The 23,224-nt window shown below is 34.7% G+C and overlaps 1 protein-coding gene and 1 pseudogene across 1 annotated transcript in view; one reads left to right on the forward strand and one right to left on the reverse strand.

The window, feature by feature from the left end:
* Window positions 1-23,224, forward strand: part of Stk3 (serine/threonine kinase 3) — a 219,689-nt gene that overhangs the window by 148,535 nt on the left and 47,930 nt on the right. Inside the window, exon 10 of the mRNA XM_042673057.1 lies at window positions 6,036-6,211. Within this exon, the coding sequence (XP_042528991.1) occupies window positions 6,036-6,211 (176 nt within the window). The remainder of the gene's footprint in view (window positions 1-6,035; window positions 6,212-23,224) is intronic.
* On the reverse strand, window positions 107-478 carry LOC122102371 (annotated as a pseudogene).

A 23,224-nucleotide genomic window follows, 5' to 3' on the forward strand; every position in this document is an offset into this window, starting at 1 on the left:
TCCCTCTGCTCCCTCTTTCTTTCTTTTTCTTTTCTTTTTCTGGGGGGGGGGCTGTATTTTCTGAGATTTATTAGTTTTCCATCAGGTAATTCTATAGCTGCAAGTAATTCTATAGCTTCAAGATCTTCCCCTCAAAATTAAGACCAAAAAAACCCGCTTAGAACTGGATCACTTGGTCCTTTCTCTTCTTATCTCTTCCCAGTTCAAAATGCTTGCATCTCTTAATGGCCAGCATCCTCTTGGATCTGCAGTTAGGCTCAACACATTCAAACCTCAGCACAGTCTCCTTGGTGGTTTTAGCCTTCTTTCAGAATATTGGCTTGGTCTGCTAACCGTGGCTGCTTTACTTCTGATCATAGCACCTCTAACCTTGGGCATACAGAGAATTTTTGCCCTTCTTGTACTGGGTCACTTTGTGAGGCTGATGATTGCCACATTTCTTACAGAAAGTCTTTCTGGTTTGGGGCATGTTGACCATCTTTGTAGTAAAGCTGTCAGGAGACTGGGAGACCACACATGCCCCTCACACCTCTCTGAGGAAAAGCTGTTGTTTTTTTTTTTAAATGAAACCCAGGGATTGGCCTACCTCTCACTTTTATATTGCCACTACTTATCTCTGATTCAGTTTCTACTTCTTTGGCTTATTGTAAAAAAGAATGCCTGTCTCTCAGCCATTTCCCTGTCTCTAGAGGGTTGCTGAGCTAATCTTTTGTTTTGATGTGAAGGCTTTTATAAAAGATTAAGGATTTTCTCACTTTATTTTTCTTCTTCACAGTGTATGCTGCTACTCTTAATATGTATTTAGGTCATACTATAGGAGCTGCTCTGTGTTAGTTTCTGGTAGAAAGAGATTAATTTGTCTTCCATTCATTTCTATAATGAGTCACAGGTTTATTAAAAGACCTCTGACAGTTTCATTACAGCACCAGGGCATTGATAAAGAGTACCACACTAATTAAATGAAAGAATAAAAGAGAGTGTAACTAGATCTTTGTAGCAAAGCCAATGCTGGGCCAAAAGAAAAGTAGTAAGAGTAGTGTGGTGGTCTAATATTAAAAGGAGAAAGATTTGAGAAGGGAATTGGTCAGGAAATGCCTTTCTTTTAGCAGTTTGGAAGTGTCATAGTGTGTATATGTGTGTTTTGATGAAGCATTTTCATGTATTGAATTTACTTTTAAAGAATGCTACCTAGGTCAGTGCCAGTGCCTCACACCTTTAATTCTAACCATTTGACAGCCAGGGAGTGGGAAGATAAAGAGTTCCAAGCCAGTCTAGACAAAAAGATAAAGTGCCAGAGTGTGGTTCAATGGGTACGGCACTTGCCTAGGGAGCACAAAGTCTTGACTCTAAATCTCAGCACCAGAAATTGAGGGGGCCGGGAATGCTCAAGAGGCTGAGGAAAGAGGACTGTTGGAGCCCTCGTTCCAGGCCAGCATAGGCTCCATAGCATGAAGTTAAAATATTTTAAAAAGAAAGATGCTAAAAATGCAGTTTTATGAAACTTGTATTTATTTTTCAAATGTAGTTGGTAATGGTGGTCTTAGTGGATTTCTTTTCTAATAGTTTTCCCCAAAACCATTATTCCTGGCCTCTCGGATTCTGACATTCCTATATCAGTATTAATAATCCTTTTGCTGAATATTAAAGTTTTTTGCATGTCTTTATATATGTGACCCATTTTAAGAATTTCTGATGAGAACCAGAACTTACAACAACTAAATATGTAATTATATCATGGTACAGAATTACTCTTCTTGGTAGGTGTTTAGCTCAGCAGCAGAGCATATGGTGAGCATGTACTGTGCTCCGAGTTTGATCTCTAGCACCATTTTTTAAAAAATTGAAAGAGGGTAAGAAATGAATATCAAATAATGGATTCTTTTATGGATTATTTTTCACTTTATGATTTGATTTATTCAGGTGTCAGATAGAAGATGTAAGTTTATTTACACTTGAATTTTTTTCTTATTTTCATAAAATGAGTCAAAAGTGGAGAATAACTAAGATGAAATTTCTGGACTGTTTTGAAATAAGAGGTTGTCATAGGAATCAAATTTCAATTCTGAAGATACAGAAATGTATCTTATAATGATGATTCCTAGAGACAAATCAAGGTTCTTAAAGTCCATTGAAAGTATTAAAGGAATTAAAATAATTAAAGGACCCCTGTAAAGTGTCAATAATATAACCTTGTCAGATTGACTGATTCTTGTCCCTTTTCCTTGTCCTCTTCCCATGTTTTAGTTATTGTGAATAACAATGCAATGAGTGAACATGGATACATAACTCTTCATGACCTTGCTTCAAATAATTTTAGGCATATAACCTGAGTAAGACAGTATATTTTATGTCATATGTATTTCATAACAGTTTTTTAACAAGACCTAATTAATATGAAGTCAATAAGACCTTTGTTTTGTTACAGAAAATGATATTCACATTTAAGGCAATGAGATTAAAAAAAAAAACTTTAACTGAATAAGCACCACCGTTACTCCCCTTTCTTATATCCTCACCAGAACAAATTCACTTATATTTCAAATCTGCCAAATAATGTATGCAGAAGTCTGAGAACCATGAAATGGGAAGAGAAAAATGGGGTGGAAGCCTGACAATTCTTCCTCTCTCACTGCATTTTTTTCCTCTTTGAAGTTAGAGAATTTTAGTCTTGAGTTTACCACAGAAAGTAAGACACCAACTCTGACTAATTTTTAGTTTTGTGTGTACGTTGGGGCTGGGGCTTGAATTTAGTGCCTCTTGCTATTTTTAGCTAATGGCAGAAGTTTTACAGCTTTACCACTGTAACACACCTCTGTTTTCAGCTTTTGGCTGGTTAATGGGGAGAATTGTCTGCCAAGACTGGATTTGAACCATTGTCCACAGATCTCAACCTCCTGAAAAGCTAGTATTACAGGCAATTGCCACTGAATTCTCTCTGTCTCTGTCTCTCTCTCTGTCTCTCTCTCTCTGTCTCTTTGTATCTCTGCCTGAGGTTTGAAATCAGAGTCTAGCTACTGCCCCTCAGCTTCATATGTGTGTGTGTGTGTGTGTGTGTGTGTGTGTGTGTGTGTGTGTGTGTGTGTGGTCAGTCATGGGCCCTGAACGCAGGGCCTGGGCATCCTCTCTGAGTTTTTTCGCTCAAGGCTAGTGCAGTAACACTTTGAGCCACAACACCACTTCTAGTTTTCTGGTAGTTATTTGGAGAGAAGAGTTGCATGGACTTTCTTGTCCATGCTGGCTTTGAACAGTGATTCTCAGATCTCAGCCTTCTGGGTAGCTAGGATTACAGGCATGAGCTACCAGCACCTGGCTGACCCTCGGTTTTTTTTTTAAATCATGCCCAGCACTATACCACTTGAGCCACAGCTCCACTTCCAGCTTATGTTATTGTTGTTTTTTGTGGTTAATTGGAGATAAGAAGATCACAGACATTTCTACTTGGGCTGGTTTTGAACTGTAGTCCTCAGATCTCAGTCTACTGAGTAGCTAGGATTGCAGGCATGATCTAGTTCCAGACATCCTTCTCTATTCTTAAAGCCTGAAAATAAAGAATTTTAATATTGCATTTTCTTGGGAAAAATGATTTTAAATTTAATATTCACCAACAGCGCTACTTGGTTGTCACAGTAGTAGAACTATACTAGTAGATAGAACTACTTCTATCAAAAATGTCTTCTAGATTGGCCAGGAAACTATTGAGAATATATCTTAATTTTAGAGGAACATTATAAAAGTAAAATGTCCTTGTAGGCAATTAAACAAGATGGTGATGAGTTTGAAAAGTGTATCATATGAAAGGAACTGGGGCTGTTTCATCTGAAAGAGAGACAGTCAAGACAGGACCTATTATCTCTGTCTTTAGACATTTGAAAGACAAGTAAATATAAGAGGAACTTATCTGGAAGATGTTTGTAAAATATGGGACAGATTTCATTTTCCTGTACTCCTCTGAGAAAGTCTTAAGAAGAAGACAACATGCTTTCTATCTGGAAAATTACAGAAAAGGCCTTCCTAGTGGTTTCTGGAACATTTCTCTGGAACCCTTGGGCTTTAAGGAATGTTTAAAGCTACTGATCAAGATATTGCTAACAAGATTAAAAGTCTAGTTATTCCAAAAGTTTATTTTTCACTTTAATTATCCAGTTTATAAAAACAAGGTGCTATATAAAGATTCTAAGCAGAAAACAAACATAATTGGACTTGTATTTAAGAAGGGTCATTGTGATGAAAATATTAAATCAAAACTGAGTTACTAGAAATGAGATTTGTTTGAGACTGCTACAGTGAGATAGTCAAGAAATTATTAGAAAGTAAAGAAAAGACAGCAGCAAACAAAAAGAAAAAATGGTTAGATTTAAATAACTCTATTGAAAAGTAGCATTAAATATACCTTATGGTCATTTTGATACAATGGAAAGACAAAAGTCAGAATTATTCCTCAAATTTATTTCTTTGGAGATTGAATAACTAGTGTTGACCATGGCAGAGACAGAATGTATGGGAGGACCTGCAGGTTTAAAGAAAAAGATCTATCTAGTTTCAGAACTGGTATGTTATATGACCATATAAGATGATGCTAAGTGAAATGAACCCCAAGATACTAACACAGGAGGGTTTTCTTTGTTGTTGTTGTTTGTAATGTGTTGTATGATTTTTTTTTGTTTCTTTTGTATGTTCTTCCCCCTATGATATATCCCCTGTTGTCACTGTACTTGATTTTGGTACCCTGCATCTTGTAAATACTTTTGTTTAATTCAGGGAGGGGAAAAGAATAACAAAACTCTGAAACAAAGACATAGGATGACCCATTGCAACAATGATACCCACAAGACATTTCAACAAGGATAACCACAAGACAGTATATTGGAAATTAACTTTACAACTTCAGTCGGGGCAGGGAGTTTGGGGTGGGAGAGAGGGAGAAGAAGTGAAAGAGGTGAGGGAAGGAAAGGATAGTGGGAGAACAACAAGGGAAGGGGTAACGATGCTGGACAAGAAAGGTACTCATTGCTTTATTCATGTAACTGTATCCCCTCTGTACAGCATTTTTACCATAAAGTAATTTTTTTTTAACAAGAACTGGTATGTTAATTTACCAATTAACTCAAATCCACCACAGTACAATAGCAAGTAGTTGCAAAGGTAGATGTAGAACAGTTAGCACATCCTGTGCTGGTGAAATAGCTTTGGAAGATATTAAATATAAATATAACAAAACCAGGAAAGTCTGGAGGTTGAGGGAGTCAGCTAGAAAGACTGGGGAAGTCAAATAGCTATTAAAACAAAACAAAACAAACACAAAACTTGGGTGTCAGTGACTCAGACCTGTAATTCTAGTTACTCAAGAGACTGAGATCTGAGGATTGTAGTTCAGAGCCAGCCCAGGAAAGAAAGGCTATGAGACTCTTATCTCCAATTAACTACTTGGAAAAAAGCCAGAAATGGTGGTGTGACTCAAAGTTCTGGAGTACTGACCTTGAGCAAAAGAAGCTCTGGGACAGCACCCAGGCCCAGAGTTCAAGCTCCAGAACCAACAATAACAACAAAAAGGAAAACCCTGGGTAAGATCTTATAATTTCCTCCAGCTAAAAGAAGTATATAATTACAATGACAATGCAGACTTGAATGTAAAAAAGAGCACCAGAAACACTTGATTAAAAAAATTATTTGGCAGATTTCAAATGCAGTTGATAGGATTTTTATGATGATAAAGTGTCTGCTAAAATTCTGAAATATGTCTATAATCTAAGAATATTTTTTGCCAGTGTTGGGATTAAACTCAGGGCCTAGTGCTTGCTATTAAGATTATCTTGCTACTTGCCTGTTATTATTTCAACATTTACTTGGTTTGGCTAGTTTTTTCTTCACATTTTATTTTACTTTGTTGTTTATGAATTGACTGTGTTGGCTCTGAGTCTTAACTAGTACAGACTTATTGTGTGGCTCAACAACAACAACAACAAAATACTTAAGTAAAAATCGTATTTCTTTAAATGTAAGATCTTATACCCACCTTATGTTCATCTTTACTTAAGGAAATGCAACTTCACCACAAGTACAAAGACCATCTTTCATGGACTACTTTGATAAGCAAGACTTCAAAAATAAAAGTCATGAAAACTGTAATCAGAACATGCATGAACCCTTTCCTATGTCCAAAAATGTTTTTCCTGATAACTGGAAAGTTCCTCAAGATGGAGACTTTGACTTTGTAAGTACATTTGAATTTTTCCATTTACATTTTTTCTTCTGTATTTTTGTCATATTGAAATACCTAGTTTTAAAATATGAACTATATGTAAAGCTATGGGATATATATTAATATTCAAAATAATATAAGGAAATGATGAAATTTAGTTTGTAGTTGAATGCTTTAGGATTACAGATACTTCAAATATTAAGTACTTTTCTCCTAACTATTGTGATTACTTGAGTTTTCTAGTAATGAAATAAAATATTAAAATTATTCTCAGTGAGTTTATTATTAGTTGCAAACAAATATTAATAATTTATAGGTTAGACTAAAAACATTAACTGTAATGGCTATTTACTTTTTTAATATTGAAGAATTAGAAAAACAAGTCCATATTTCTTTGGTTCTAGTAAGATTTCATTTTAAGCCATCTCCTTTACAATATATAAATTATTTAGTATACTGACATTCAAGCTTTAAATCATTCATTAACATGAATAATGCAGAGTATTTAGCATCAAAGAACTCAGTCTTAGTGTAAGTCTTTATAGACTCTGGGAAATTATTTTAAATGTATGAGCTATAAATAATGAATAAATTATCATAGTTAAGAAATGACAAAAAGAATGATTTAACTCTAGTTAGTCTTTGCTTCTAAACCCCTCCCCTAACAAAGGAAAGGAGACATAGATAGAATACCATCTATTATTATGAACCTCTAAAATTGGTGCAGTTACAGTGCTCAGGGTTGTTTTTTGTCTTAAAACTGTATTCTGTAGTGGTATTGGATCTCCTTTTGTATCCACAAAAGGAGAGACAGAATGAAAATACCTATCTATAATTGTGAACCTCTAAAGTCTGTGCAGCTACAGGGCTCTGGGTTAGTTCTTGTCTTAAAATGGTGTTCTGGTATGGTATTGAATCTGCTTTCATTTCCAAATGGGCAGAAAAAGCCATAGACACACAAGAAAAATGGCAAGTCAAGGAACCTCAACTCCCACCCAAAATAAACAGGCAACAGATCAGTGAAAAACCTAGAGGATAGTTCTCAAAATTCTGTACAAACACTATTGGTAAACATGCTGAATGAAAAGATTGAAAGCCTGCATATGGTTACATGTGCATGTGATGAAGCTAATCAATGATTAATAAAAGAATTCATGGAATCCACAAACAGAAAGTTGAATGAATACCCAAACCAAATATAATGGCTTATAAGAATCATTCTGTTTGTTCACCATTGCATGGTGAACCTTGGCCAGGTTCAGCTAAGTTTGACAGTTACCTCACTGTGCAAAAACGGTTATTAGAAATGGATCAAGTATCTAAATGTGAGAACTAGAACTATAAAAGTTTTAGATGAAACATAAGGGGATAGCTTTATGGCACGAGCTTGTCAGTCTTTCTTCTTTTTATTTTTTTGGATATGACACCCAAAGCAAAGAAAAAAATAGATAAAACTACATCAAAATATAAGACTTGTATGTGTGAAAGGATACTGTCAACAGAGTGGAAGGCAACCATTAGGTGTGAGAAAGCACTTGCAAATCATGCATATGATAAGAAGTTAGTATATAGCCTATATAATGAATAACCCAACAGGAACAGAAAACAAATCTATTTCATAAATGACTTCAATAGAGATTTCTCCAAAAAAGATAAGTAAATGGCTAATAAAAGCAAAGAAGGGACCTCAGTATAACTAACCATAAAAAGAAAGCAAATCAAAGGAACAATGATATAGTCCTTAACTTCTTTTTCCTAGCTGTTATCAACATAAGGAAAATAACAAGTGTTGATGAGAATATGGAGGAACTGGAACCTTTTCTTGTGCACTGTACTAGGAATATAAAAATCTTATAAGATAACCTCACTAGGTTTCTGGGTATATACCAAAGGAATGAAAGCAAGGACTTGAACAGATATTTAAATACCCATGTTTATTATTCACAATAGCCAGAAAGTGGCAGCAAGCCAGATGCCCATTAAAAAATAAGTGAGTAAACAAAATGTGATATATAAATACAATTAATTACTATGCAGCCACAGAAAGGAAAGGAATTCTTCAGTGTGCTATGGCATGAACAAACCCATTGTGCTAGATAAAATGAACTAGTCACAAAAGAGAAATTAACTATATGGGAAAGCGAGAGTAGTCAAAAATCATAGAGACAGATAGAACATGGTTCTCAGGGGATGGAAGAATGGGAAATAGAGAATTAGAGTTTGATGGCTATAGAGAGTTCTAGAGATTAGTGATGATTATGTAACTTGTGAATATAATGCCACTGGATGGTATACTTGAAAATGGTTGATTTGATGATTTTATATTTTTACAGCGAAAAATTATAGAAAGATAGATCTATCTAACAATTTATATATATATATGTATATATGTATCTATATATATAGTGAGTCATCTTTTAGAAATTAAAATACTGAATTGGAAAAGTCAAAGGTTATTAGTGGCCTTGATAAAGGCCATTTTGGCACCTTATTTTCAAAATTTTCACATACAACTTTTGCTATGTAGTCTTCTATCTCAGATTTATTCTAATTTTGTGTATTTATAGCTATTTCTTTTGTTTGCTTGCTTGTTTTTTTTTGTTGTTGTTGAGTGGTGTGGTTTATTAATTTGATTTTTGTTGTTATTGTTTTATTTTGTAGTACTAGGCTTTGTACTCAGGATCTCACACTTCCTGGGCTGGTAATCTGCCACTAGATCTACACTTGCAGTCATTTTGTGAGATATATATATATATATATATGTATATATATATATATATATATATATACACACACACACACACATATGTACATGCATGCATGCATACATACATACATACATACATACATAGTAGTTTTATACCTTTACTTGGGGGCTGGCTTCCAACCATGATCCTCCCACCTATTCCTCCTATATAACTGGGGATATGGACATAAATTGCACCAGTCCTGGCTTGTTTGATAAAGTGTAATCTTGATAACTTTTTGCAAGGCCATTATAGGCCCTGAGTTTCAGTCCTTGTAATCTTTACCTCCCAAGTAGTTGGGATTACAGATGTGAAACACCATGTTTGTTTTTTGAAGTAGGGTCTTACTACATAGTCCAAGCTTTCCTCAAACTGATAATCCTTCTGCTTCAGCCGCCCCCATGCTGGGATTACAGATATGAGACATACCCAGTGAGTGACTAGCTCTTATATGCAAATTTTGGTAACAGTTTCAGCTTATTTTAGATATTGGAGACCTTTTATCTGAGAATTCCAAAATTTATTAGAAAGTATTAATGTACCATGTGATTTTTTTGTTTGTTTGTTTGTGTGTTCCTCCCCCACAGTATAATCCCTGTCCCCTATTTTCACTGTATTTGATGTCAGTGCCCTGCATCTTGTATATACACTTCTCTAATTCGGGAAGGGGAGGGGAAAAAAAAACCCAAAATGCTTTAATAGGGATACAGGTTGACCCATTGCAACAATGAGATGTACAAGACACTGTGTTGAAAATGAACTTTACAACTTTGACGGGGTGAGGGTGGGGTAGTTGTGGAGGTGGGAGGGAAGGGATGGTAGGAGAAAAACAAAGGAGGCAACAATGCTCCATAGGAAATGAACTCATTACCTTGTTCATGTAACTGTAACCCCTCTATACTGTATTTTTACAATAAAAATGTACAAAAAAGAAAGGAAATATTAAGCTAATTTAACAAATGTTCTACTTTGTGTTTTAGTTGTGCTGGGCACTACTGATAAAAGTAAATTTTATACATATTGATTTAGTAAGAGTAAAATATAAATTAATGACATTTTAAATTATAATACAGACCAGTATCAGATATTTCCATGCTATTCTATTTGAGACCAGTGGGGAACTTAGTAAAAGAAGAGTAATTTATGTAATTTTAATGTGTATGAAGGAACTGTATCTAATCACTGAAAGTTATGATGAAGACAGGCACACAAAGAATAATTTTTGCAATAAAGGGTGTAGCCCAGTGGTAGTATATGCTTAGTCTGCATGAGGGAAGAAGAAACAGCAGGAAAAAGCATAAGGTACATTAAGTGGCAATTCTTTGGAGCAATATAGATGATAAAATAATTTGGAGCAATATAGATGATAAAATGGAAAGATTGGTCTAGGTTAGATGTTAAAAGCATTGGTCTAGGTTAGATGTTAAAAGCATTAGAAGATTACAACTTCTGGATATTTGTTAATGTATATAGTGAAAAGACAATGAAGGATTTTAAGTTAGAGAATGAAATGATAAAAGTATCGTAATACAATTCTTAAGAATAGAGTGTAAAATTGATACTTAGGAAGACTCTAGATAGGCACAGGCTTCAAATAAAATAGGAAAGAAATGAAATAACACAGATACATGTAGAATACAGAAGATTGTTCAGTAGCAGTTAACTTACTAATGAGTAATATATTGATAAAAGTAAAAAAAAACATAAAAGGTAAAAGGCAAAACTTAGGGAGGAGAATTCCTTACAGTCAATAGGAAAAAAAGTCAGGGAGAGACATTCCCTTACAGTCAGAAAGATACTTTAAAGTATCTTATACCTGGGTCTGATATTTGCAGAAGAATTTCCCCTCCCTCCCTCCTTCCTTCCTTCCCTTCCTCCCTTCCTCCCTCCCTTCTTTCCTTCCTTCCTTTTTTATTTTTATTTTGTCAGTTGTGGGGCTTGAACTCTGGGCCTGGGCACTGTCCCTCAGCTCTTAAGCTCAAGGCTCGTGCTCTACCACTTCCCATTTTATTGGAGATAAGAGTCTCATGGACTTTCCTGCCCAGGTTGGCTTTGAACCACGAGATCCTCAAATCAGCCTCCTGAGTAGCTTATGAGCCACCTGCACCCCCCCCCCCTTTTTTTTTTAACAAAGGTTAGATGGCCTTGAAAACTAATAGGGAATGAGAGAGTAAACAGTTTTCCTTCCCCAATTTATTACATATCACCTGGATCTGGTCCATGTACTTATAACCTCGAGACCATGAGACCATGTTTGTAATATCTACTAAGTGGAATATAAATGGAAATAGGTAAGAGCTGGATAAAAGAAGAGTTGACAAGAAGTTAGTAAAGAATTGGTAGAAAAGAGTAGAGGGATAAAGAGAAATTAGAAAGGAGGCATAGGTTAGATAATACAGTGGCTTAGTGAAATACTTTGATCAAGGTTTAGTAAGGAAGTGGACAAAAAAGCAGAGATAAATTTCTAGTTAGGATATCATAGCTGTTGATTATAAGGGAAATCTAGTCTTACTCTCTCATCTATTAGATATAAAATGTTAAAATGTGTGACTTTTTGCCATGTAAAGTGTGCTTCTAGAGAGGATTGGATTTTGTGTGATTCCTTTGTCTACTTAATACAAGTTGCTTGAAACGAGCCAAAGTAGTTTTGTCCATGTTTTTGAACCCTCAGAATGCTCATTCTTCTACATAGGCTTCAAAAAAAAAAGAGAGAGGGAGGGAGAAACCACTTCTCCATAGTTTGAGGTACTCAGAGCAGATTTCTAAAGGACAAACATTCTTCAGAGAAGCACCTGCTATCCTAATGTGCAAAGGAGGAAACCTTTATCTTGAAGCTTGTCTGTAATATAAGTTGTGTAGTCTTTTAAATTTTTATTATTTGGGTTTTGGATTTTCTATGAGTTGTTTCATGTTATATTTGTTTCTGGGTAAAATGAAATGATAATTAATTTATGATGTCACCAATTTGGAGTAAACGATAAGTGATCAAATATATTTGGGCTAGTTGACCTATTTTAACTCTACTGGCATGCATGTAGAGATTTCTAAAATAAATATAAAAGGCAAATCTGTTTATTATAGCACCAGTCTAATTTTGTTAGAATATTTCCAAACAGCCTGAGCATCCAGATTGTTTAGTGTTAAATAGAATGTATGTAGATCTTATTTTGCAGAAATTACAGTGTCATATTTAAATAGATATTTGTGGTAATGTAAAGATTTTGGAATTAGAACAAAAACTTTTAAAAGCCATCTGTTAACCTACTATATTCGTTCCAACTTTTAAAAAAGAAAGAAATTGGAATGACATTAAGTACTAATGTAAGAGGAATTAGGTAAATTAATTATTTTTGTTTTTGACCCAAACTGAATTGTAAGATAACATTACTTGATTATTCTGACTCTTAAATATATTCAGTTTGTGTTTCTTTTTTTTTTAATTAAGAGGTATAAGAACTGCCTAGGGAAACAATAGGGGCTGGAGATTAGTTGGAAAAAAAATCACAATAATTGGGGAAGCAAATCCTCTCCTCCAAGTATAAATTTGCCTGCGGCTTTCGTAGGCTTTCTGCAGTCCACCTCTGATTCTTAGGTTGACAAATCAGTTTGGTTGTAGTGAAACAATACAAAAGGGATTTCTGTAAAATACAGAGAACAGTAAAGCTGCCATGGACAAGCTCCCTTGTTCTGGAGAAATGTTTACTTCTTAGGCCTTTTCACCCTTTTATATTGCCTGAAGTTTTGAAGAGGTACTTATGAAACTGGAGTCTGTGGTAGACAACCGCCCAGGAAAACATAGCAACAACACTAGCCCTCTTTCATTTTATTTTTTACAGTTTTGGGGATTCAACCCAGGAGGACAGTCCTTTGTTTTCAGCAACATAGTCTCTATTGAAAGCCTTAAAAACAAAGCCTGAGCCTCTAGAAGTATACTGTCATCTGCTTTATCTGTTTAAGTAGAGACTCTGTCTTTGCTTTTGAAGAGATGTTAACTAAAAGCTTCCACGGCAGAGTACTCTTTATTCAAAGAACTGCTTGTTCTCTTCAGTTCTTATTAGTTCTCTGCACTGAGGAAGCCACTTAAGTTGAGTGAAGTATTTAATAAGCACATTGTCATCGATTAGCTTTGCATTAATTAAATAATTATTGCCAAGTATTTCCAGATGTTTGCAAGAGTATTAACAAACTGAAAAGATAACTGTAGATGTTTCAGGTTTATTTCTTCTAGGGTAAAGAAGAAATAAACACATAAAATCTCAAATGTTCCAATATATAGCCCTGGATAAGAGTTTATGATTACAGGTGTACATGTGGCATGAACTTGAGTGTATGTGGCACATTGTGCTTTCACTATTCACTCATTCCTTGTAGAGCCAACAGGAAATTAAAATTAATGAGAAGTCTGCACTTGCAGAATTCTTGAGTATTTCGGTCCTTTGCCAGCTCACGAAATTGTGCTGGCAGTCATATCCAACAGATGGTGTGGTGTGTTCACAGTGTGTCATGTGATTGTCTAGGTCCATGTAGAATTTTTGCAAGACCTTTTCAGTCTACTGAGACATTTAAGAGACTCATAGCCTTTGTTTAGAAAGAAAAGTGACCTCTTTCAAAGATAAATGTTTATGTGCAAGTAGAAAATAATATTAGTAGTCACCAGACAGCTACTATATTTGATTGATTCTGTGGTGATTTTATGGTTCTTTAGTAAAGATAAAAGTTTTTGAGTTGGGGGGCTGGAAAGATGGCTCAGTGGTAGAGCGCTTGCCTTGCATGCCTGAGGCCCTGGGTTCGATTCCTCAGCACCACATAAACAAAAAAGAAAAAAGCCGGAAGTGGCGGTGTGGCTCAAGTGGTCGAGTGCTAGCCTTGAGCTGAAGAGCTGAGGGACAGCGCCCAGGCCCAGAGTTCAGGCCCCACGACCGGACCCAAAAAAAAAAAAAAAGTTTTTGAGTTGGAATGTTTCACTGGGTTCTTTCTTCAGTATAATTTAGTCCATTTAACCACCTGATGAAGAACACACATTTTGTTTTCTTGTTTCTAAATACACTAGGCTTTTAAAGTTTCTGGAATTTTTATCTAGTGCTTGCATCTAGGCAAAGTCTCCTGAAACATTAAGCTAATTCTGCATATTTAAATACATACCTTAAGTTAAAACTAATTATATCATTGTTTCCTTTAAAATTGAAGTTACTAGGGCTATACTTATTGGATCAATTAAGATAGAAGGTACAGGTGCAGTATATAGTTTCTTGTCACCATGTTGGAATTTATTAAGTTGTTTAAAACATTTGGTAAAAAAAGAAAAAGTGTCTTACCAAAAACAGTTCTACAAAGCAGACTTTCTTCATAATAGTTCTTTCTTTTTAAAATGTAATTTATTTAGAAGATTGTGTTGAAAATTGGCTTCTTTACATTTAAAAACAAATACATTCTGCTCCAAGCATATGTCTTGGCTAATGCTGATGTCTGGAAAAGTTATTTTGACTGTGAGGCCTTTCTGTTCATAATCTCATTTTTGGATGTTTAGTCAATAAGCATTGGTGACTGTTGGGGTAATTACATTGAAAGGGATGTTAACCAATCATGGAATTTAGGACTAAAGAATGGATAATCTATCATCTTCTAAGACTGATGGCCCATAACATCAAACCTCCTGAAATAAATAAGGCATTAAATCTGAAATAGGTTATTAGAATTAATTGAGGTAACTAGTAACAAATATATCAAGTTGTATTTTAATGATGGAATTGTTTTGTTACTTGAATGGTCATCAATAAAAATTTTCCTAAATCTGAAATTATTTTCATATTTTTATAATTCAGGTTTTCTAAGTAGTCATAATAATTCAGTATCAGAAAACTTTCTGTAACTGACTTCTATTACAGTTGTGTCTTTTTCAACTAAAAGGAGATTTGTTGGTTTGACTGAACTAAAACTGACACTGTTTTTTATGTCCTAGGTGAGTAGCTTTTCCCATAGTATCTCCCTCTCATTAAAAATAGAAAGCCTTAGGCCAGGACCAGTAGCTCACAACTATCATCTAAGCTGTATTAGAAGTGTAAGTAGAAGGATCACAGACCAGATTGACCCAAGCCAAAAACAAACAAACAAAAAACCCACTAAAAACCCTATATGAAAAATAACAAAAGCAAAAAGTGGTAGGGCATAGCTTAAGGAGTAAAGAATTTGCCTAGCAAGTTAAAGGCAGTGAGTTTAAAGCTCTAATCCCCAAAAAACTACCGGGCCAAATATGTGTGTGTACATGTGCATGTGTGTGCACACACACATGTGCCTAGATAGGCAAAGGTATGAATACATGTCTATATATAGGCATATACATGTGTATATGTGTTTATGCACATGTATTCACGTACATGTATGTAAGATACATATACACATCACACACTTATCAGGTGTGCTTCTTAGAACATTTTTTTAACAGCAACCTCTTAAAAAAATTCAAAACTAATTGTCTTAATTTAAAACCAGTCATCTTAATTTCATAACTTGGTCCATCAATAGTAGAGATACTTTTCCACCAGAATCATGGATCTCAAGGAAACTAGTGAAAAAAAGTATCAAACTAGTGTGTTTATTACAGCAGCTAAAAGTAATTTGGGAAAGTGCTATCTTCATTTCATTGATTTATTTTATGGTTCTCAGCAAAGAAGCCTTTATGTTCTTTATGTAATTAAATAATTGCACATTTAATTTTTCATAGGAGGCTGAGCATGGTGGTTAAAGCCTGGCTAATTCTTGATGGGAGATATGTTGGGGATCATTCCAGCATAAAAGTTCAAGAGACTCTATCTCACTCAGGGTCTGGGCAAGGTGATGCTTACCTGTTATCTTGGCTATGGGGGAAGTCAATAGCTGGTCACAATGGAGCATGCTTGTCATTCCCAGATCACAGGGAAGCACTAGCATCTCAGCCTAGGCCAGCCTGGACATAAAGTAAGACCCTGCCTAAAATATAAATGACATAAAAGAAACTGGAGGTATAAAGCAACTGGTAGAGTCTCGCAAGCAAGAGGCCTTGAGTTCAATTCCCAATACTGCTCTCTATACCTTCATAAATCATATGAACTATTTTGCTAGCCCAGGATCATGAGTTAGATTGTATCCACAATTTTTTGGGGGGGTCCAATCATGGGGCTTGTACTCTGGGCCTGGGCGCTGTCCCTCAGCTCTTCAGCTCAAGGCTAGTGCTCTACCACTTGAGCCACAGCTCCACTTCCAGCTTTTTTCTTTTTGTTTATGTGGTGCTGAAGAATCGAACCCAGGGCCTCAGGCATGCAAGGCAAGTGCTCTACCACTGAGCCAACTTCCCAGACCATGAGTTAGATTATCAATATAGTTTTACAGGTCTTCAATTTAGTTTCTTTAATTTTATTGTCAAGGTGGTGTACAGAGGGGTTACAGTTATAATTTAGTTTTTAAAGCTGTATGTTAATGTGAGACTGAAAAATAAGGCTACATAGTACTTCAAGCTTCAGTCTATTGCTAGTACCACAAAAATAAGCAGTGGCAGGATATAATAGACAAGACTACAAATATATAAATACCTACATTAAAAGGTTAATAAAAACCTTTTTCCCTAATCTGTGTTTTCTCATAAGAGCTGTAGAATCAGTCATGCTCTGTTTGTAGGATTTGGAGAGAATTTCTCTGCTCCTACTGATTCCCTTGTTGCAGGCTCTATCAAGCCTTTCATCTTCAGCAATCTAGACAAGGTAGAGAAGCTTGTAGGTCAAATATGTCATATTCTACTACTATTGGCAGCACCAGGGCAAGTTTTCAGGTCCCTCCCCAATCTTGGCTTGAGTAAGGAAGCTCATGAAAAACACTGATCTTAAAGCTCTAGATTCACCCTTACCCTCCCTCTCTTGTAGGTTAAAATGGTAATGCTGGGATTATTCTGCAGTTTATTGGCAAACTCGAGGTCAGCACTTTGGCCCTATCAGACTGATGATGCTTTTTATATCATTTTTGTCTTCTTGTGAGTGTTAGTCCATAATTTAGGGCCAGACAAAATCTTCCACTTAACATTCTTTAATAAGAAGAAATATCACATTTTAAGACCAGGTGGTTCACACTTGTAATCCTACCTACCCAGGAAGTTGAAATCTGAGGATAACAGTTTGATACCAATTCAGGCAGAAAAATCTATGAAACTTATATGTCCAGTTAGCCAATAAAAATACAGAAATGGAACTGTTGCTCAAGTGGTAGAGCACTATCCTTGAGCAAAAAAAAAAACTCTCAAAAGCAGCACCCATACCTTCCTTGAGTTTAAGCCCCAAGGACACACACATAAATGCATTTTAGTTAATATAACACCTTATATGTTGATTTAATTTGTAATTTTGTTAAGAATCCTATAATGAGCCTTTTAAAAATATTATACTTTATTGCCAAAGGAATGTTTAATAATTTGTTTCTCTATATTATAAAAGTTGATTCTGAAGTTGTAACTGTGTAAAATTCTAAAGAACTTAGTTAGATTCAGGTCATTTACATGTCATCATAATCCATTTATGATTTCATTATTCTGAAAGTTAAAAACAAAAATATTGTTGTTTTTATAAGCTAAAGGCTATTTTAAAATCTGAATTCTTTTGATTCTCTCTTTCTCTCTCTCTTCCTCCCCCCCCCCCCCCCTCGTCAGTCATGGGGCTTAAACTTGGCATCTGGACACTGTCCCCAAGCTCTTTTGATCAAGGCTATTGCTGCCCTACCACATGAGCTACATTCAACACCACCTCTGGTTTTCTGGTGGTTAATTGGAGATAAGAATCTCACGGACTTTCTCCTGAGTAGCTAGGATTACAGGCGTGAGCCAACGGTGCCCAGCTCTGTTTTTCTTTTTCTTTTTTATTATCTTCAAGAAGTTGTACAAAGGATCTGGCATTCAACAAAGCAGTTGATAAATACAATGCATCTTGCTCAAGATATATTTGATTTTTTAATTCAAATTCTTGTTTCATATTGAGAGCATTAAAAAAGTGTTACATATCAATTAACCTATTGGTAACAACACATTTTTCCTAAATTAAGTGAATATTTGTTTAAAAACATTTTAGTTCATAATTTAGGGAAAGTTGTGTTATATTAGTATTTTACATAAGCTTCAAATAATAAAATGAGCTTCTGAGAGTGGGAACAATACTTTGAAAATGAGAGCTTTTCTATTCAGATTCTAGTCTTTTTTCAGATGGATAGTATATCCATCTGACTTGAATGCAGACAAAATTTATCCATCTGTATTGTTTCCTGAATTTGTTTTAGAGAACTGTTGTTTTAATTTGGTAAATTATAAAGGAAATGGATAATATAAAAGAAAGCATTAAAGAAGCATACCATTACTTATTTTGATGCAGTTAACAATACACTAGGTTCTTATCTTTAGGATAATATACATTAGCTTTTCTTTAAGGGAAATGTTCTAAAATGCCATATTAACACTTTGTTTTTATAATAAAAACAAATTTAATTTCTTATAAATTTCATAAATAAAAACACAGGTATAAAAATACACAATAACTGATTGCTCTTTTTAAAATTTGATACCCTATACTGCATATGTGAAAAGTAAAATATATAAATATTAAATTATTACTACATTTTAAGTGATTCATACTCAATACTTGGTAATAGTTGTCTTATTAATTTTATTCATTTATATAATAGATACTTTTAATAATTTCCCATTAGTAATTAATTACTAATGAATTAGATATTCACTAAGACTAGAATATATTACACCCTGAATATTTTTGGAATGTATTTGAGGTTACATGGTTTAAATAAAAATAACTTTAATTCTCTAATTAAATTATTTTTCTCAAGCAACATGTTAGTAATTAAGCTTTTTTAGTTTTTAATACTTTTTATTCAATGAAACATTTTTAACTCCTTTTGTAATACCTTTCTTTTTCTTCTGCCTTTAAGAAGTAATTTTATAAAGGGAGCCTTTTATAAAATATCCCTGTATTATCATTAGTTCCTCCTGCCTCACTTAGTTGTATCCTACTTTATCTGTTCCATATTGCTGTGAGCCAGTTTGCCACTCAATCAAATCAAATGCTTGCAAAATTGAAGCAAATACAATTTTTCTCATCCCTCACTGATAACTACTTTATTAACTTGAAAAATTACTTGAGCTGTGCACAGGTGGCTCATGTCTATAATCCTAGCTACTCAAGAAGCTGAACTCTGAGAATCACAGTTCGAAGCCTGCCTGGTCTGGCTTAATCACAGAAAAAGCCTGAAGTGGTACAGTGGCCAAGTGGTACAGCACTACCCTTGAACAGAAAAGGAGCCCAGGGACAGTGTCCAGGCCCAGAATTCAAGCCCCACGACCAGCAAATAATAATAATAATAATTACTTGAAAGAATTTTACACTTAATATATTTACATTCAGTTTCTTAAACCTTTTCTTGTTTTTCAGTGTGAATTTTAGCTGCATAACACCTATGGGATGGGGGTGCAATTTGATGGAAGAGGTGACATTGATCAAGCTAGATTGTACTCATAACCCTAACTTATAGAATTGTAACCTTTTTGTATAACTACTTAAGAAGAAAAATTTTAAAAACTGAATCCAAATATTTTTATGTATTATTACTAATACTTTAGAGGATATATTAGTTCATAGTCATTGATAACAGCTATGAATAAGACATAGCTAATTTGGATTAATGTACAATTTAAAAGATTCTTTGATGTTACAAGGGCTAAAAATAAAAGGAACATCTGTAGGCGGGGGTAAGAATAATAGAGCTGTTTGGCCTAGTAAGAATATTATAACTTTGTAAAACTGATTTAAGTAAATGGAAGGAGAAAAGTAGTATATACACTATCTTCTGATATTGACAAAAAATAGGACTTGCATATTTGTGGTGTGCCTTTGGGTTAGGCACTAAATTGAATTTGACTGTTAAATAATACTTAATAACAGCATAAGAAAATGAAAATTTAGTGTTCCCTAGTAATCCCTTTCTTTCTTGTAGAAATTACTGTGTATTAGAATAACAAATTCAAAGACTATTCTTTTTTTTATTTTGCCAGCATCTCCTTTGGTTTATATTTGAGAGTGACCTATATACAAATATTAACAGGATTCCCTTAGTAATCTAGGGCTTTCTTTTTTAATCTTTCTTTTGAAATTGTCTGAAATTACCATTTGACAAAGTATCCTGATACTTGAACCCTACAATATTTCAAAGTAGACTACTTGTTTTTATTTTTAAAAGAAGTTTAATATACTTGAACAAAATTATATTAAGTGAAGTCAGTCAGGGCCAGAGAGACAAAGGACTTATATTCAGTCTCATATGAGGAAACTAGAACTAATTTATCAGTATACAAGTAAATATATACAGAGTTGTATGCAGATGTACACATATGTATTAACTGAACTATGGTTATTTGCAAGGGATAATTCAAAGGTATAATTCCTCAGAAAAACTCACAATGTAACCAAATGAATACCAGAAAACTGTACTTAAAAGGTTAGAGGGAGAGCTATAGTAGAGGGGACTAGCAAATGAAGAGAGGAAGGACAAAGGAAAATGCAGTTGTAATATTTAATACATGTCCTGTGAAATTAAGAAAATTAAGGGGAGGAATTGGGTTGTGAGGGATGGGGGAGAATGATGAAAGGGGTGACATCAATCAAGATTCATTGTTCTTGTAGACTAGTTTGTTGAATGGTAACTCTTGTACAACTATTTAAAGTTAATAAATACATAATTAAAAATAAAACAGCTATTAATTCTTTTAAAAAGTTTAAATTCCAATGAGCATTAGATCTGAGATTTTAAATAAAACCTTAGGAAGTGATAGAAAAACATTAGATTATTAATTTTCACTATATCTTATTAAAATTTTAAAATAGAAAAGTATTTTTTACATAATCAGAATTATTTTTAATTGTAAAGGTGATGTACAGAGGGGTTACAGTTACATAAGTAAGGTAATGAGTACATTGCTTTTTGAACAGTGTTACCCCCTCCCTCATTTTCTCCCACTTTCCCTCCTCTTCTCATTCCCCCTTCTCCCAAGTTGTAAAGTTCATTTCCAACATAGTGTTCAGTGAATATTGCTGTTGCATTGATTTATCCTTTGTCCCACCCTTCCTGTGGTTCCCCTTCCTTCCCCAAAAGATAAACACATAAGGACAGAGAGTACTTAAATTAAAAAGTAACAACAGGGGGTAAACCAGAGCCGGGGGGGGGGGGGGGGGGGGACCTCAGAAAAAAGAGATGCAAACAGTATACTAAAAATAAAAATTATAAAAAATAACAAAACCTCCTCTTGTTCCATATCTTGGAATTCATTTCAATTAGCATAATTTTATATGTCATATGTTGAGATGAGAGCTGTTGTGATCCTCTGTTAGTAGCATATACTAATCATTACAAATGAGGGAAACCATGGAGCCTATGTTTCTTTGGGTCTAGCTAATTCACTGAATATGATTTTTTCCAGATCTTTCCATTTCCTTACAAATGGGGCAATGTCATTCTTTTGAGGAACCTCCATACTGCTTTCCAGAGTTGTCGAACAAGTTTACATTCCCACCAACAGTGTGGTAGCATTCCCTTTTGGCCACATCCCTGTCAGCATCTGTTTCCTTGATAATGGCCATTCTAACTGGGGTGAGGTGAAATCTCAGTGAGGACCAATGGAATAGAATTGAAGACCCAGAAATGAACCCTCAGACCTGTGACCACTTAATCTTTGATAAGGGAGCCAAAATCATCAGATGAAAGAAAGATAGCCTCTTCAACAAATGATTCTGGCTGAATTGGCTATACACATGTAGAAAGCTGAAGTTAGATCCTTATATATCACCTTGCCCAAGAATCAATTCCAAATGGATCAAAGGCCTCAATGTAAGATCAGATATGCTGAAAATATTACAGGGAGAGATAGGGGAAACACTAGGGCTCCATGGCACACACAGGTCGAAACTTCCTAAAAAAAGATCTAGAAACAACAAAGAAAGGCTGGATCAGTGGGATTGCATTAAGCTGCAGAGATTCTGCAGGGCAAAGGGCACAGCTAGCAAGATAAATAGAAAGACCATGGGTTGGCAGAAGATCTTTACTAGCCATGCAACAGACAAGGGCCTCATATCTAAAACATACTTAGAGCTCCAAAAATTAAACCCTCCAAAAACAAATCCTCAAATAACCACTCCGTTAATAATGGGCTAAAGAACTGAAAAGAGACTTCTCTGATGAGCTATAAGAATGGCCAATAGACACATGAACAAATGTTAACATCTCTGGCCATAAAGAAATGTACTCTGGGTTTTGTTTTTTTTTTTTATGTTTAAGTAGAGATAAGAGTCTCATGGACTTTCCTGCCTGGGTTAGCTTCCAACTGGAATCCCCAGATCTCAGCCTCCTGAGCAGCTAGAATTATAGGTGTTAGCCACTGGTGACCAACTGAAATACAATTTTTTAAAATATGTAGATGAATCATTTACTATTGATAAACAGGTTTACTTATAACCTTGTCAAGACTACCATAGTACTTTTTATTCTGTATTTTTTTTATTCCCCAGCAATTGCTTTGATTTCTGGTCAGTATGAATTTTTTAAGTTTTTGTTTTTGTTTTTGTTTTTTTGTCAGTCATGGGGCTAGCTAGGTACTGTTGCTGAGCTCTTCACCTCAAGTCAGGTGTTCTACCACTTGAGCCACAGCAGCACTTCTGGTTTTCTGGTGGTTTTAATTGGAGATGAGAGTCTCATGGACTTTTTGTTCCCGGGCTGGCTTTGAACCACAATCCTCAGATCTCAGCCTCTTGAGTAGTTAGGATTATAGACGTGAGCCACCAGCGCCTGGCCTAAAAGTTTTAATTTGTGATAAACCATAGGCCTAAGTTTATGACATATTTATTTGCTGGCCTTGTTACTAAAAGAGCTACTTGATTACTACATAGGATTCTTTCAAAATTCAAAGTACAAAGTAATTCTTTTTAACTGAAATGATCCTATAAAAATGTTTTTTATTAAATTTGCCAGTCTGATTTATCTAATTGAAACATTTTTGTTTACCAAATTAGCTTACTAGAACAGCCTAAGTATAAATGTCTTAATGGTATGAACCAAGTTTTTTCTTCAGTACCAGAGATTGAATCCAGGGCCTAGTGTATACTAGACAAGTGTTAGACAAGTGCCAATCACCCAAGCCCCTAAATAAATCTAGATTTTAAAATGAATAGATTTTTACACACACACACACACATTTGAATTGTGAGTATAA

The sequence above is a fragment of the Dipodomys spectabilis genome, unplaced genomic scaffold, assembly GCF_019054845.1.
Source record: "Dipodomys spectabilis isolate Male_0828 unplaced genomic scaffold, ASM1905484v1 ptg000783l, whole genome shotgun sequence".
In the NCBI taxonomy this organism is placed as follows: domain Eukaryota; kingdom Metazoa; phylum Chordata; class Mammalia; order Rodentia; family Heteromyidae; genus Dipodomys; species Dipodomys spectabilis.